The sequence below is a fragment of the Rhipicephalus microplus genome, chromosome 4 (genome assembly GCF_043290135.1).
Source record: "Rhipicephalus microplus isolate Deutch F79 chromosome 4, USDA_Rmic, whole genome shotgun sequence".
Classification (NCBI taxonomy): Eukaryota; Metazoa; Arthropoda; class Arachnida; order Ixodida; family Ixodidae; genus Rhipicephalus; species Rhipicephalus microplus.
This window is the reverse complement of record NC_134703.1, coordinates 66,959,736-66,978,011: the sequence shown is the minus strand read 5'-3', so window position 1 is coordinate 66,978,011 and position 18,276 is coordinate 66,959,736. Positions and strand designations below refer to the sequence as shown.

Genomic DNA, 18,276 nt, shown 5'->3' with positions numbered 1-18,276 from the left:
GATGCAGGCTCATGTCACCTGAGCGTTCTTGCGTGCCGGGGTCGGCGAGTAGAAGTACTCCTTGTCTGACGAAAAAGAAAGTTATCATCACCATCATTTTCGTCTACCTCGCTTTTGCTCTCAAGTGGTGCATTTAAAAATATTTGGAGGTGATTCATTCCAAGAACATTTTTACTGACACTGCTTAAGCTGGCCTCTTCTATCGCCTCTCTTTAGTTATCAAAAGGACATCAATCACTACTTTTTTCTATGCAAGTTGTCAACGCTTCAACGTTAAATATAAAAAAATTGGCAGATCCCACGTCCTGTGGGAATCGATGGTATGTGAAGCACGAATGAGGAAAGATGATACGTGAATTCAAAATTTACAAAACGTTATGAGGCGGACCTAAATTTTGCCGTACATTACTTCCATGCCATCATTATCTTGTTTGCATGTGTCATTTACCTTCGTCGTCTATTCAAGTCATGTGATACCAAGTTTAGTATTACGTTATGTGATATGTGGAGCTAGAAAAACGGCCGCGAGTACGTGCAGCATGTAGTCATGTTTTACATGAGACATAGTCAAGAGTATCATGTTTTGACGTGTCATCTACCTTTATCGTTTTTCACGTCACGTGATATCAAATTTGGTAAATGTGGAGATAGTGAAGCGGCTGCGAGCGTGCTATGAGCGTAGCATTTAGTCATGTTTTACATGACACTCCTGTGATAATTATTATGTTTTCACCAGTCATTTACCTTCGGCATCCATTGACGTCACGTAACACGAAACGTGATTCATGTAAAAGCTAGCGAAACGACCGCGAGCGCACCATGAGCGTGGCGTGTAGTCCTGACAAGTCATAACATGAAAATAATGATATCATGGCGTGAATTCTACGTCAGGGTCTGTCACTTATGTCCGCCATGCAGTAATGTCTTACCACGCCAGTTTTGATACATGTCATGTGAACGATACCACCGCGAAATCAGCGAAACTCTAAAATGTAAATCATGACATTTATGAAATAGCTGTAGTGATTTTAATGTTATGACTAATCAGTTATGTTCGTCATGCAGTCATGTAATGCCATACCAATTTTGGTATCGATACCAATATCGAGATGGCCAGGACAGCGAAAAGTCGTAGGTGGTTAGACAGTTAAATACACTTAAAGTGGCCGAATTTCACTAAGAAATGCTTCTCATTCAAAATATACTAGAATGGTGCATTCTCAATAATAGCCTTGAAACAATAGAATCAATGGTTTTTTCGGTAATGGCCTCTGTTCTGGCGTAAGCCGCAGAAACTTGAGCTCCATTTACAAGCGATTTCTTACACAGTTGAAACCACTGTAGCGTGGTAAATTGGATCGAAGTTTATGAATTATACCAATGACTCATGTGCAGAGTAGCCAGTTTAGTACCACAGCACCGGCAGTTGGGTGTAGTGTGAAAGTCCTGAAACATGAGGTGGAGGCGGGCAGATGAGGAATAGGTATATGCTGTGAGAGTGCCCGGCATAGAAGACGCACACTAACGCCACGGCCTTCTCTTGGAGGCTGCGTGAGGCTCTACGGAGCTCCTCCCTCGATAAACAAACATGGGACCCAGCAGGTCCATGAGGCGGCGTCGAGGCAAGCCCTTGACGACCCCTCATGCGAGGCCTAGTCCCGGCCGCCGAAGCTTGCTGACTTTTTTTAAAAATGAAGTTCATTCCTCCAACTCCTACCCCTACTCCTACTTATGTCCGTATTTTTTTTTTTTGCTAAACGCATACTTCATACTCACTGCTCTTCCTATACGACATTTACTGAAACGTAGTCATTTGTTTTTTAACTAAAAACAATTTGTACTTACGATATTCATAACCGAATAATAATGGTGATATCAAAATTGAACGTGCCTGGCGGGCAGAAAACGTGGCAGCAAAGTTTCGCCAGACCAAAACTGTTCGCGAAGACGAAGTGACAAAACAAGCAACAAGGGGCATAGTAAATTCTTCTCTCCGAAAATGGCACGTCATCTGAAGTGCGCAAGTAGGCTGTTTACACTCAAAGACACGATCCAGTGAAAATGGCTTCTTTTTGTCCCACAACAATATTCGCCATCTATCTTGCCGTATTTATTCGCACTATCAACGCGCACCCACACTTTAAGATCACGAGCTACGAGCGCGTTATCAGCGCGATTAGCTTTCTTGATAGAAAAATTGCCAGCGCTGAGTTTACAAGAAGAGAAGCGCAAGCAAGCCAGATGATGATTATTGTTCTGAGACAAAAAAGGCACACTTTTGACTTGATATTTTTTCAATAATAAGGTCGTAGTTTGCATTTTGTCATGCTTATTTGTGTGTAGCCGTCTTTCGACGCAGCAAGTTTGTCGTAGGCACTTTGATAGGCGGTAGAAAGTTTCTTTTCGTGCAAAAATTGCTCTTCTGATGAATTCGGCAAGTTGTACAGGTTGGTAAAAATGTGTAAGTAGTGCGTGAGCAGCGGATAAAAAAAGTAGATATATAGGCAATACAAACGCTAACTTAAAACCACGTTGATTTTGGAACATGCGAGAATATACCCTATCACAAATTACAATTATTCCGATTGATATGTGGGGTTTAACGCCCCAAAACCACCATATCTATATGAGAGATGCCAATCACAATGACCTCACGTATTGCGCTCATATACCTGCGAAAAAAAAAATCCTTTGGACTCTCAGAAATAAAAAGTTTTTGCTACTGAACAGAATACTGCATGCGTAAACAGCAATGACACCCAAGGAAGCAGAAAATAATAGCTGAAATAAAACTGACTTGACTGATATGTCAGCTATAACGTCCCTAATTCACCATATGATTATATGAGAGACGCCTCAGTGAAGGGCTTCCGAAATTTAGGTCACCTGGGATTCTTTAACGTGCACCTAAATCCAAGCACACGAGCCCATGACATTTTCGCCTCTATCAAAAATACAGCCGCCGCAGCCGGGATTCAATCCCGCTACCTTCGGGTCAGCAGCCGAATATCTTAGCTACTAGACAGCGCGGCGAGAGAAGTAATAACTTAAAACTTTACAATACAGTGATCCAGTTATAAAGAAAATTTACAAAATAGAAATCACACATCATGCACGCTTTTCTATTGCAAGTGCGACATCAGATTGTACACGGAATTCGACCCTAGCTCTGACGTTATCATGACGAGTTCGATATTGAGAAACTAAGAATTTACGAGATAGCTCAGGCTTGCGTCTTACAGAGGCAAGGCTGCATGTGCGTAGGCCAGTGGTCTATACACCTCAACGATAACGAAATATCATGTCTTAACATAACTTCCCAATACCGCACTCGTCATGCTCACGTCCACATTGGGGTCAAATTTCTTGTGTTTATTTGGTGTAGCTATTCAAAGAGAAAAGTTTCCATGATGTGTGATTTTTATTTTTTTTTAAACTAGTGAATCGCTGTACCGTCTAGTTTTATTTTATTTATTTATCATTCCTGGTCTCTTTAGGCGGTATTCTGCTCAGTAGTACGAACGCCTTTTTATTTTGGTTGCTTGTTTAAACACTTCTTTAATACCGTAATATAAGATGGATGCGCAATATCATTATGATATGTGATAATATATATATGGGTGTGTGTTGCGACATAAACATGGGTTAAAGTGAGCACTTGTGCTGTCTACATCTCTACCTTTCGTTACGTGACGTGTGCGCTACCCATTCGAACTGCAACGTCTAGAACGAACACGTAGCACAAAAAAAATTTTTGAAATGGTGCCGTGGTAGCTCAGTTCCACGCGTTTGATTTCGATGTTTACAAACACACGTCCTTGATTACATCCGGCTCCGTCCACCGATGTGCCTTAATAGTATCGGTGGGGAAGAAGAACTTTACATGCCGATTTTCTACACTTTCTTTCCCTTGTTTGACAAAATATACCCAAATAAATGTTCTATTGAGCTGCATAAAAATTATGAGAGATTCTCTCGAACTTTACGCATGTTCCTTTCATCTAAAGAATTACACATTTTTCTTATCCTTGAACGAAACTTGGAAACGTGCTTCTCGTTTGACGTTAGGAGCTGGTAAATGAGGTGACCGGTAGTTCTTTGGGGTACAACACTTGCAGTCTTGGAACCGTCTTGTCCGCGCTGATTCCGTTCTTTCCTTGACTGTGTTCCGTTCGTCGGCTCTTCTTTTCTTCTGGCCGAGATCTGCTACTCGTGCGGATGAACTCCACCTGCGAGCGGACCAATTGAGTTGTATCACGCATGGCAATCAGAGGACATGTCGACCTCACGGCGCACATTGACGGGGTGAGGAAGGTCGAAAGGCACCGAGAGAAAAAGGGATTCGAAGGCGAACGCCTGTAATGGCTCATACTCGCAGTGTCAACAGCACGTCTGTTCACGCCCGAGAATGGTGCCGGCTGTGACCTCTAGTTAATTTCCTCCTCCTCGACTATCTTCCACACTAGCCTAGGAGGGAAGATGTTTGAGGCTCGAGATGGGTCCCCTTGATGACTCGAGTGCACGGTGGCAGCGCTAAGGAAGAGCCATAGTCCGGTGAAGAGACGCTTTATTGCAGCCTCAGGCTACTGCCCGAGTCCAAGCCCGAACATCCGCTCTCATTTCAGATTCAAACAACCTCTTTTCAACACTCGGTTGATCTACCCTTAATCCTCTCGGCAATCACGTCATGGCCCAGCAGCGCATATCAACATTTGCCCCGCTTCAGCTGGGGCCTATCCCCTCACGCGGCGGTGTCCGACTGTTATCTGTATGTGCCTCTTCACTATTTCAGCAATCACGTGGTCATGCAGAGGTGCATGTGAGAAGACTCCCTCGTGAATAGTCTCTCCGCAAGAGTCGAGTTTGTCGGATGGCTTTCAAGCGGCCCGGTGATGATACCATGGCAAGCGGTTTGGAGCAGCACCCCGAAAATGTGGATTCCCCTCATTCAAAATGCTAGAAGACGTATCATAGTCTGTTTGGTGAAATGTTTTTGGTTCGGAGTTCACAAAAAGTCCTCCTTTTTTTAATTTGAGGGGTAACCGTGTGCACGGCTCATAGCGCGCCCACGTTTGGTATTGCTAATCCTGACTATGTATTGTAATCGATGGAGTACGTTCACTTGAAAGAAAAAAAAGCTATGAGAGATGTTTTTGGGGACCTTTAGACAGTGAAGGAAGTCTAAGATTATCCGTATGCAATATTGGCTGGATTGCAATATTGGTTGGTGCAATATTGGAGACTGTTTTTTTTATATTGTGCGTTACTGCACACTTTTTACAAGCAGGAATTCGTTGGATATGAAAGAAGCGAACTAGCATTGTTCGGATATCCCAACAAATCCTTATAAAAACTACTTTTCTTAGAGCGGACGCCCTTCAAGACATTTTCAACCTCAGTGCTGTAAACCACGTGTCCGCCAGAGAAAACAAACCATTACTTCTTGGAAACACACCCTTACCTCCACTCCCTGTTTTCTATTTCTCAATATGCTTTTCCAGGCTAACGTTGTCATGCTCCTTGATGTATTGGGTTTCGGGCGGGCATGAATACGGTTGCTCCATAGACACGCCGCGCCCTCCTTCAGCAGAGACCTTCAAGGCTTACCACCACTCCTCCCTTTGGAGTACAGCTCACATTTTTCAGGCGTTTTCTTTGCTGCTACGTCTATTTCGCTAGAAATTTTCGCTTTCTTGCGGTTGTTTTTCCTGAGATCAATTTCGATTTTCAAAGTCGAAGGCCGTTGACTGTAGAACGCACGCGCGCGTGCATGCGCATGGCTTCCAAAGAGGCGCAGAGACGCCACTGTGCCATTTTCTTGGAAGAGGTGCCACAGCAAACAAGCAACCAGCTCATGGGAGCAGGGGGGCTTGGAGGTGTGGGACCCCTTTACTAGACGGGGCTTTCATTTTTGCTAACTACGCTAGAAAAAAAAAAACTTTTATGGAACTACAACGGCAGACGGTGAATTGCAAACCTTAGCGCATACGCAAACAAACGAAAGCAAACAACTAAATAAAAATGAGAATAGAGTAGGTTCTTTAGGTTTCCTGATCCCTATTTTAGTTTCTCTGCGTGTAGACGTTTAGCCGTATCACTCCCATGTCATTGTGAATTGCGACAACGCGTGTGACGCGGGACCGTGTAGCACACAGAAACATGAGAACCTGCTGATTCTTCTCTGTTTGTTTGCTGCGCAGACAGGAGCGCCCTCATACAGTTAGTGGGCTTGTCATCTTTGCTAGCAGACGGGCCAGTTTAGTGATTTCAATGACACAAAAAGCGGAAACCGTTAGCTCGTGTCTTCTTGTATGGGACTGTCTATATGTTCGCAAGCGTAACGAAGAAAGAGAGCGCCGCACAATGCTGGAATACTCAAAATATATAAAGATGGCATGTACTTTAGTATAACATCAACAACCGCCTTGCATGTCTCTTGCTTCTCCCTTTAGGTACCGTATTTGTACCAGTGGCAAAATGTTTTATTCCAGTGTTCGTGTGAAAGAATGTAAGACGCTCAGAGGTCTATCTGTGAACCTAGCTGAATTATACTTCAATAAGACGCTCAATAAGACGCTCAGAGGTCTATCTGTGAACCTAGCTGAATTATACATCCAGTTTCCGCTATTGGCGTTCGCTTGCGTTTGTACATATCCGCGCGGTTTATTCGTAACAACCTGCGATCAGTGGTCATATCAATGTTTTACAGCCATGTCTCGCAACCTGACGAGGATCTGGAATATATTTTTTTAGGACCTTACACTTTAAAGTTAGTGAAGGTGACTGAAACTTTTCTATGTATCGAGATCATTTTATGGCTTGAGTTGGTTAAGTGGACCATAAGTTATAAAAAAGTGTATTATAACACGAGCCACCACCCCATTTATGCACGTGAATTTGACAGATTACTCGTGCTGAAATACTGTAATCCCTGCTTTCATGGAAATAGCCACATAAAATGATTTCATCCCATTTTTGTTCCCTGATAGCTATGAAAGCGGGATCGGCTTTTCCAAAAAAAGATTTTTTTTTCAGAAAGGAGTTTCTCCTTTATCGAGTGTCACTACACGCGAATACCTTTCCTGATGATGTCCCCACGTCTAAATAACTTTAGGGTGCCCGCGTGTCAGGGACATGACACGTGCATTCATACCGGTCTGCATTAATTACTGCCGGCATTTATACGAATGCGTATATTTGTAGGGCTTTTTGTATAGCTTTTATAGTTGCATTTGCTTACAATTATTGGTGATGATACAGTGGTCATCAGATTATGCTACAACCGTTAGATGGCCTGCCGTATAAAGTGGTGGGCCACATCTACAGGTGTTTCGCAATGACCTTAAGGGTTCAGAGGCAGTGAAAAAAGATCGGCCATGACGCAGTCTACAGTGCTGCACGATGCTTAGCGAAGGGTAACGGGTGACACTAGGCGCGTGCACACGAGGCTATGCTTTTACACTTTTTTTAAATTCTCGTCCTTGGAGCTCATCAGTCGCATGAAAAAGTGAGTGATTTTAGTTCATCGTGATAGAAAGTGGTCATCCAGCTACCATTTTTAGTGGAGCCACTGTACGTTTTCTCAACCATTTATGATATAGAATGGTGCCTGGCAGATATAAAAAAATACTGAACAGTAGTTACGGCTAGTCAACGTCTTAATAAGTGTCCTTGTATTCTACAAGACAGTAAGTTTTTACAGCAAACGCATCCCTCACGCCGTTCAATAATTTCTGATCACTTGAAACTCCAATATTTTGTTGTAATACTGCCCGTTTGAATTTACGACACTTTAAACATAATGACGGCTTCAAACATACGATACTTCTTTAGGAATTTCTTTTGGAGCGGTACTTCGAGTGTTTCTACACATGTTGACCATGTTTTGAACTTTCAAGGTATTCCGTTTCATCTCCTCATAACTTGAGAACTACAGCTGTTCATGCTCATATATGTGGCTTGCCAAATGTCTCCTCGCCAAATGTATCACTGCGTCTGCATACTAGTTCACATGAACCTACGTCTTCTAAGCATCAAATGTGGTATCTTTCGTTCATTAAAATGTGCTTAAGAATGTCTAAAATGTTAGGTATGAAGAAGTATTGAAGCGAAAGAAAGAGCTGAGGGAACACGATGTTGTTTGATTTTTTTTTCAGAGGCTATCCAGCACCAGGACTCTTCGACGATGTCGATCTTCAAATATTGGACAACATCTTATGGAGCTACGACCGACGTATCACCCCTGGTCATCATTTAAGTGAGCCAACTTCCTGTATTGCGCGTTTTTATGTCATTCTAAAGACAAACCCCACTTCGTGGTACTATTTTTCAACTCATATTAGTTACTCCATTATTTGCTAGTAATACAAAAACTATTGCGTTTTCTTTATTTGATAACAAGCTTAGTTGTTAGTGTAAACAGACTAAAAAATGTCTCGAGAAGATTGAAATCTATAGAAGTACGATGCATTACTTGGGTTGTATTGTGTTCTTGTGAATAAAAAAGAAAGCTATGCAGCTGTTTACTGTACCACCAAGAGTTGGCGTCGATGAATATGTTTCATATAAAATAGCAACCGTACTTTCCCTGTCTCCAGAACATCAATTAATTTTCTTTGATTAGCTTACTCGCATTACACGTGGATTCTTCAGAGAAATGTGCGCAATAAAAATCACTACTTTTATTGGTGAATTACCAAGCATTTATAACATTCCCGTTGGCATGTCATTTTCGAAGAAATCATAACAAAAGTATATGGCAACCATATAGGAGCAAATTATTACATCGAGGTTAAATAGTTCGTTCAAACAATAATACACCCCAACAACGGAAAAGATTCTCAGGATTATAGTTATGAGCTTCTCAAGACCCTTGCAACTTTCATACGACAAGCTGTAACTTATTTCTGTAACGTAGCCCAGTTTGATCAAGAAGAAAATAGGCAACACGAAAAAAGACAACACAGGCAGCTCATTCTTTCGGCTGTGTTACCCTCTTTCATGTTACCACTTTTCTTTATGCTCAAACTGTGCAGCGCTATAGCATTAAGATACTTTAGTGCACTAAATTGCCTGATCTGCAGTGATAAGCGGGCTGCCATTGTCCGGCTAAGGCCGCAAAGACAAACACGGAGTAGCCCAGACTTCATTTCTTCTTTTTTTTAAAACGGTCTGTACATTTATTCATTACCGCGGGTTTCTTTAGTGAGTCAGTGTTACTGCATTGACCCTAAACGGGTTACTCTAAGAAAAACAAAGCTTGCAATTCACTTTGAAGCGGACGTGAGTCTAAATAAAGCTTTCAAGACGCCCTTTCTGAGATGTTTTTTAAGCTTAGATAATTGTGTAATGTGTAATTTTTTTTTCAGCTATTAGGAGCAGCTCTGAAAGCTCGCATACAGTTTATGTTGGTGTTAGATTTTTCTTCTCTGGAGCTCATTGCTTTGTCCTGGAGTGGTCTACGGACAACGAGAAAAACGATGTCTGGGGATTTTTTTTGGATATAAACTTCAAATTACTACTCAGATTACCTAAATGAGGTTATGCAAAGAACTTCTTATTTTTGTGAACGTTTACGAAATATATACAGCCTAAATCATCTCATGTCTGCGAAAGTTTGCTGAAGCCCAAGAGCTGCAAAACGTAACTTTTTGTCTGCTCATTTGAACATTTTATTGCAAATATTATGATAAAAAATATCATGCAGTTGTCTAAAAAAGTGACCAATAGGAGTAAAAGAAACATTTTTTTTTCGCTACAGAATATGAAGTATGGTGGCTGTGGGCCATTGAAGCACTAAATCTTGACCATCCAACATCCCAGCAGACTCGCCTTCAAGATAAATGCTGCAAAATACGTCAAAAAGAAAAGCTTAAGCGGTACCAAGAAATTTACTTTGTGAAAACAATCACACTATATGATGAATGCGCTAGCACACGGCATAACTGCGCTTAAAAAATTGAGGAAGAAAACTATTTGAACTAGAACTACACTTAAAAATAAATATTTTGAAATGAAAGCACAACGTTGCCCTAAATATTTATGCTGTCAGGTTGACTATTGCATGATTGCTCAACTGTTTATAACAACAATAATCGATGCTTATGCGAAAATTAGACGCTTCGCCCCACTCACCATCGTTCACTCCGCGAACATTCTGGGAATGTTTTGGTTTGGAAAAATTCCTCGACGCTTGGGCTAGGATTGCAACCCGGGGGTAGGTTTGGCGTTCACAAAATTGCACATACTCCTGTTAGAAACATGAAAAATGCCACGGACGCTTAAAAACGACATGTTGAAGGAACTAATCACGGATGACACAGTCATGTTGCACTACTGCGCTTTACCAAATATGCTTAGAAGACTGTGGCAGATATAAAAGGTGTATTTTTTAAGGATTCAAATATGTTACCTTGGCGTAGTGGATATCGTGCATGCCGTCTGTTACGATGGGCCCAGAGGACGCAGGTTCGACTCCCCTTTACGGAACTTTATTCTTTGTCCTCTGATCTGACGAAGTTTTTCGACGTCACTGCTGTGACTAAAGTGCGTCATTGAAGTGTTGGTGAGCCTTGGCATAAAACAATTTTGTGCTAAAATTTTCGTTATCTCAACCTATTATTCCTTTTTTTCCTTTATGATGCAGCGCAAACCTCACAAAATCATCGACATTTGCTCTATAGCGCTTTAGAAACATGCATACCAAGTTAGCACTGATATACGAATCTAAAAAATTGGTAAAAAATAAACCGCAAGACATGACAAACAGTCAAATGTAGCGACAGGAACAAGTAAGTGAAGATAGGCATTTACTCAGCACTTAAGTGGGGTGTCATTAGCGCTACAAATCCACCACATGGCTAACATACTGAATCACTACAAGTGCTGGGTGGTAATGACTTGAAGATCATCGCTTAGGAACACGAATGTGAAAATGACTTGAAATTCCATTCCGTAAATTTCTCTCTGTCTCTGCTTTTTTTTTGCAAAATTAGTTGCGGGCATTTTACAACCATAGACAAACACTTCAACGAAACTCAATGCGCAATTTCATTAATGCAGTGCAGTGCGCGTATTCCTGTGCATGAATATTTTTGAAGATGTGCCAGCACTTTTCTTCGTATTGCTTGCACGGTTTTCTATGTCCTCCGAACTTCATCTCCGATTACAAAAATACGCATTCGAATTTCTCTGTGTATTGTGTTATTTAGAAAAAAATAATTTTTCCCTTTGTTCAGTTCGCGAGAATATACAACCTCATTATAACTCCAAAATATAGTAATACCTAGAAGCCAAACGTGGTGATTCAGTGAAACGCATAACTTTAGTAAAACAGAAGAAGAGAGAAAGAACACCGAATTTTGAACTTTTACTGCTTTAGACACCTAATCCAAATATCTCTGTTGACCCAAGGTGGGCCTGCAACTACCGCGCAGCATCTACGAACATGTTGCACAAAGCCGTGGCATAAAAAATCGTTTTGACTCTTGTAAAGTCATACGAACTGGATAAAATGCAGTAATTACCTCTCTTCCTAATGTAATCTGCTTTCCGCACCTCTTCAACTAAAGCGCCTCTTTTCATCACGCACTCATTTCCGATCAGCGGCTCACAGCTGCGCTAAACATTGTGGGGTGGCAGGTGCGAAAGAAAACCGTGCCTAATTAATAGGGCGCATTTTTTAAAGCGCTTGTTGGCACAGCGGCTGGCTTGGTCTTCATGTAATTTGCCACTGCCTAGAGGATTTTATATGAATAACGGTTACGAAGATGCAACTTAGAAGTGGCCTGATGTGCTTGATTTCGCACGACGACTTATGTAAAATTCTAACGACTCCGCCACGGTGGCCTAGTGGCTGAGGTACTCGGCTGCTGACCCGCAGTTCGCAGGATTGAGTCCCGGCTGCGGCGACTGCATTTCTGATGGGGCGGAAATGTTGTAGGCCAGTGTGCCTAGATTAGGGTGAACGTTAAAGAAATCCAGATGGTCGAAATTCTCGAAGCTCTTCAGTACGGCGTCTCTCATAATGAAATGGTGGTTTTGGGACGTTAAACCCCACATATCAATTAATGAAGTGTATATTTGGCCCGTCTAACGTCACTCAAGCATATTATCTTTCAGTAACTTTAACATTGGCCAACATTTTGCAAGATTTTGCGTCACAGGTGTCCGTGACCACTACATCTTGAAATAACAGAAAAATGACAAATAGAAATGTCCTGAATAAGATGTCATTACAATCTGTGCCATCTGCGTGGAAGCTCATTATTCTACAATTACGAACCGTTCATTCCTTACAAATGTGAGTTCGAGGTTGCCTGGCTGGGCTGCTCGGCTTTGGAGGGCCAAACAGCCTTCGTGGCCATTGCGCTTGTCGTCGCGGAAGCAACAGGGACTCCGTAAAGGGACTCTGGGTCGGCGCTTGAGGCCGCTCTTATCCCTCACTTGTACAGTGTCCTAATAAAGGTTTTTCACCACCACCACCACCAGTATTCTATCACAGAGGCATGCCGTTGCATGAAACTCCTTGCAAGCAGACTCTTTTCAAGCTTTATGTCGGAGAAGAAATTCCTCTAAATGTGTAATAGACCATTTTAGAAGATTAATATAAAACCGGGTGTCACACAGTGAAAAATACGGAGCTTGTGGATCGTTGAGTGCTTCCAATTTATTACATAGGGCTCAGCCATAACCATTCATCGTCCTAAGTCACATCGTCAACATAATGCCTTTATGGTTTGTAGCTTCTCTGAAGACTGACAAATAATAACAGAAAGGACGCTTCCTAACTATAAAAAAGTGGGTATCCCGCAAGCGAACTTGTATTAATTGCCAAAATATCATGCTAACTTCGGTAATGTAGCACTCTAGGAGAAACAAATAATGGCCACGTGCCACACAATGCGAATCAAGCAGCTAAGGCTTCACACAGAGCTTTCAACCGGGCTCAGCTATAATTCTTCATCGAATTCAGCCACCACAGCAATAAGGCGCACGAAGGGCGTTACATATGTGCACAAAGTATGTTAAATAGAATAACAAAAAGTAACGTAGTGGTTTCTTCACTGCTCAAAAAGATTGAAAATACCCGAACAGAGCGCAAAATACTAGCAGTTACAGCGAAAGCAAAAAAAAAAGGGGGGGGGGCATAAAAGAACGCTCTTTCGTGTCCTTCTTTCTTACTTCCGTAGTTGTAACTCTAACTGCTACTAGGTGGTGCTGTTCGTATTTTCAGTTACGAGCTGTCAAATTTACTTAGCTTCCACGCTTAACAACATGAATATGATTATAACGATTTATGGCGTAGTGGGAGCGAAAAGAAGTGTACTTGTAGTAAATATATGGTTGCCACAAGGGTGCTCAGTAATGACCTCTCTTCCAGCTTTTACTGTGACTGTGCTGCATGTTTCGCGCAGGTCTGGCATTTTTATTTCATTTATTCTTTTTCTCATGTTGTTTATTAGTCCTTACATACACCGGCGTTTATGGTCGTGGCCGTGGCCGCAGTGGCATTGTTGTTGCTACTAAAGCACCGATTTGGATCTAAAGAGGGGTTGATAGCATCGTATTGCACAATGGTAGCAGCATGTTTTTCGTGCCACAAAGCACACTTGAGGGCATTTTGATAGATGCATGCTGAGTAAACATCTTTCTGTGCCCACTATTTGCCTAGAGCGCGAAAAAACAGCTTACGACAGGTGCTTGTGAAGCCTTCCCTGCAGATATCGCTGTGACTACGCCGCAGGTTCACCGTGGGCCTCTATTTTTACCGCTAAATAAATAATTAGATCCCAAAAACAGTGCCGTAGCAGGGCGCTGCTGCCGGTATTGGTCATCGCTCCCACACAGAGTAGAAAAAAAGATATCCAAAATAGAAATCGATTCAATTCCGAGCCCTCTGTGTGCCACGCCAGTGCTTGATATTTTGCCACAAAAAATACAAAAAAACTTTATATATGTAAAATGTCGGAGAAGAAATCACTTAACCGTATGTATTTATTTACTTGGGGAAATGTTTTATTACTTAGGTTTTATTTTACTTGGGGAAAAAGTAAAATAAAAATCAGGCGTCACACATTGCGAATGGCGTTACGAGTGGGTTGTTGAATGCTTCCAACCCGTTACAAAATGCTTAGCCATAATCCATCAGCGTCATCAGCCACAGCACAATCAAGGTGCACATCATGCGTTACAGGTATATAGTGAATATCTCGCTTTAACGCGGGATAACTAATAATGACAGTAGGGCTTTCCCGGCTAACCTAAAGCTTGGTGATTTATGGCGTTGTGGGTGCCAACTTGTCTTAAGTTACCACACGGACGTCTGCAACGTGCTCTACAAAGGCCGTTCGTCCAGCTTTCAATGTGACTGCAATGCAGGCCTGACATTTTCTTATCAAGCTGTTCAACAACTACTTGGAAAAGCACTTCTTAATAGCTAACGGCTTATATCCTGTAGAAATAAAAGAGCACACATCTTGTTGTGGCTCCTATAGGGATTCTCTTTTTGCGCTGCATATGCTCACCAGAAGAGTCAGTAATTTTTTATGAACTCGCTAAACATCACTGCAAGTTTCAACGTATATACTTTTTTGTTTGCAAGTAAGTAGTAATTGTAACATACATGTCATTTTTTCCTCGATGACTTGCCAGTGTGACCTATGTTATGCTTGCTTAACCTTCCTATCTTGTTTGTTTTGCAGACGTCCCCACAGTTGTAAAGTGCGAGATTTACCTAAGGAGCTTTGGCGCTGTAAATCCAGCAACAATGGTGAGTACCAGATCTATTGCCTTGAAGACTTGCACTGACAATGATGAAAGTGATCTCTGTCAAGCAAGAAAAATTTTACCTGTTCATTAGTTGTGTGGTAATATTAATAAAAAAATCTTCACCAAGCGCACTTTCAGAAAGCAAATATAGTTCTGCTCATGCAAGAAGCTCTAATACATGTTGCAGCATTCAAATTAAAATATTCAGTGCAAAAGGAGCAACTGCCTAGTACTATTATGACAGTGATTGAACAAAGATGTCATCTTGTAGATTGATTGATATGAGATTGTATGATATTTGGCCATGGTTTAGCGGTTGAACAGTTGTATGGTTTAACGTTCCGAAACCACCATTTGAACTTTATGATTATGAGAGCCGCGCTGTAGTGGTGGGCTGCGGAACTTTACACCACCTAGGGTTCTTTAACGTGCACCCAAATCTGAGCCTACGGGGCTACATCATCATCTTGAAGATGCTGTGCTGTCAGTGACAAAGCTGTCAGTGCACGTTACAGCATTTCTCACCTTCTTCAAAAGCACACTAATACAAAAACAGTGAAGTCCACTCCATTGCAAGTTCGCAACCTATGCTCATTTGGCCTGCAAAGCACGTCGCATAATGATCGCCTTGTAATGCTTGTCGTCACAAAACTCAGTCATTATACTCATTATTTGTCTATAACTCAATACGACACTATCATGAGTATTCAGTAACTGACAATAGATTTCCTCTTGAGTCCACTTCATTGATATATAACAAAATATTTTTGTTCACGTTGAGCGATTGATTTATGTGGCCGTTTAAATCACAGTCGTCTTTGCATCCGCAGACATAAGCTGGTCACCGAATTTCGCCGCCTTCTTGGCCATGTTTTGTTTTACCAAGCTTGACCTTCACTTTCAAAAAAAAAACAAGAATAACAGCATTACCACGGCATTCTGGAATTTGAATGCGTAATGCCAGAGTCCTTCAATGCATTACCAGAGTCCTTCAAATTGAAGGACTCTGGTAATGCGTAACACAGAGTCGTTGGCAATAAATAAATAAGTGCGCCGTTATATTATTCGCTTCTGCAGTCGCAAGTTCACATACCATAACGAGTCATTACTCCTGCCATCCTATCTTCTTCAAGGCAGTAAGACAAGGAGAAAAATAAGAAAAAAAAACTATAATATCTATGTGTATGTAGTAAAAACCCTTTCAATATTTTGTGTTCAATGTAATAATTATTAATTTGGCCGCAATGTTGCGCTACTGTTCGTCATCCATATTCGTATATTGTTATCGGATAGCATGATTTAAAACTGTGTTTAAGGGTACAAGGTGTGGTAAAATTTAATGTAAAAACTGAAAATTGCGGTTTTGCTTCTTAGAAATAGTAAAGCGATTCTTAACAATGTTCAGTGCCCTAGCATTGATTGAGCTAAAGAGACCAGGTTTTCGAGAATATTTGACGAGAAGCCATGCCCATTTTTCTCATACGGTGCGCAATTGAGCATTGTGTCTCAAGTGATTTTTTAATATATTATGGTAGCATCTCCAAGCTTGGCATGTTTTTCTGAAAATTCCGGCTACTTAAAATTGCATGTTACACTTTAAAAAAAGAAGCACATGATTGCATTTACGAAGTCCACTTACCTCGTATTGTGAGACGCGCAGAATTGCGTTGTCCTGTGCATTTATTTTGGGTTCAGTTTGCACCCTTGTTGATTCCTTTCCGATGGGGAAAAAGACAAAGCAAGGAAACTGTTAAAAATTTTCAGTATAACTGGAAGTCAACAACCTTCAGTTACTAACAGAAACAAGACAGGTAACACTCATGCGAGCATTTCAGCAAGTAAGTTTTGTCCTCACTATGCGTGATCAGAAGGACAAAATGTCTGTAAAGAGAATGTCTACGTTTTGATTGATGTCGAGCTTCTACAAACCACCATTGCGAGTGACTGTGTTAGCGCAAAATGCAGAGGAACCGTGCACTTTTATAGAACTCAATATATTGTGTTCTAGGAAATGGGACCCCTCACACCTGCCACCTTTGAAATCATTCTAACTATTAGAAGACCCTACATGGTCCGAGTAAACGTTCTCGATGTCATTTGGCATATCGTTGAGGTGCAACACTGTCAAATGGTTAAAGTGTGATGTACCGCGATTGACATTATTGGATCATTAGAGAGTCGAATATTTCAGAATGAGCGAAGAAACCCTAATAAGCAATGGGAGAATCAAAAAGCTTTTTCGTTTGATGATTATAAGGCAACTTGTTATAAATAAATTGTTCAGTTCAAACAATACGGGAAATAAAATTGTTTAACCCCTTCAACTCTCAGTATCCCGAAATCAGTTTTTTGTTACATTCGCCCCAATATAGAAGCAAGTCAAAAAAACAGAAGGCTGACTTTTTGTGGGAGTAAGCCAAACCTAAGCACAAGATTATTTTTATATGCGGACTACTGTTAACTATTTTGACAGTTTTTAAAGGTATTGACAAAAATTACTTGCTTGAATAAATCATACGAAAATTTTTTCAGTAATATGTGCATGGTTTTGTGATTTTTTGACTGACAGTCTGAGTGCTTCGTGAATCAGAATCGTGAAGGGCTGAATGTGTTTTGCGATAGCTTATAGTTTACAGTATCAACCTCCAGGAAGTCCGGGTTCAATGGTCAATTTACGGGTGCATTAAATTTCTGGGCCTTATGCTAATCTATTCGGACAACCACCTATGCTGGTGTTACGCATATGGTGTACGCATCTGGTGTTACGCATCTCACACCAACAAGGCGCCACCTCTTTTTCAGTCTAATCACTCAAAATTGACCAAGATAGGTATTATTGCTATGTGCCACAGTAACGTCATGAAGAAGTCCAGGTCACATCTCATGGGTCATGCTTTCGCGCAATAAATATAATGTCCAAAAGAAGCTGGTTATCCTTATCACGTACTTATCTGTGGGTAGCAGAAAACGATCTCAAGAAACTTCGTGCATTATTGTACGATCATGACCTCGACAACTCACTACTCCTTAGCACAAGAACACAGCCAAACATTGTCTCATAACATTAAGAAATTGGCCATACGGGAAAAAACTATATAACGATGGTTTTCTCTATGCCCCACAAGTTAGATACCTGCTCTGCGAAAACGAATTCTTGTAAAATATAAAGAGCAGATTGTGGCAATAAAGATAAAAAAAACAATAATAAATTACAAAGCATTCGTCACCTACCGTGTACTACTGTCCCGTGTGAAATACTATATTTGACAGACGAGTAAGTGTGTAAACGTGTGGTTAAGAGAGTACGAAAACAAGACGATGAATCAGCCACCTGGCGATTTCTTCCCTCTCGACACTTGGTCGTGTAGCTGTCGGAAACCTGAGCACATAGATGCTCTTAGTGATATGTGCGCGAGTAAGCCATCTGTATTACTGTCGTAAAAAGAGTAAAGGATCCTGCGAAAATGCTGACATTCTGCTATCATCTGATTATCACCTGTAACGCTG

General features: G+C 41.2%; 1 protein-coding gene across 1 annotated transcript in view; it reads left to right on the top strand.

Moving 5' to 3' along the window:
• Positions 1–18,276, top strand: part of LOC119172711 (glycine receptor subunit alphaZ1) — a 150,646-nt gene that overhangs the window by 101,699 nt on the left and 30,671 nt on the right. The window contains exons 2-3 of the mRNA XM_075892897.1: positions 8,157–8,257; positions 14,703–14,770. Coding sequence (XP_075749012.1) covers positions 8,157–8,257; positions 14,703–14,770 — 169 coding nt within the window. The remainder of the gene's footprint in view (positions 1–8,156; positions 8,258–14,702; positions 14,771–18,276) is intronic.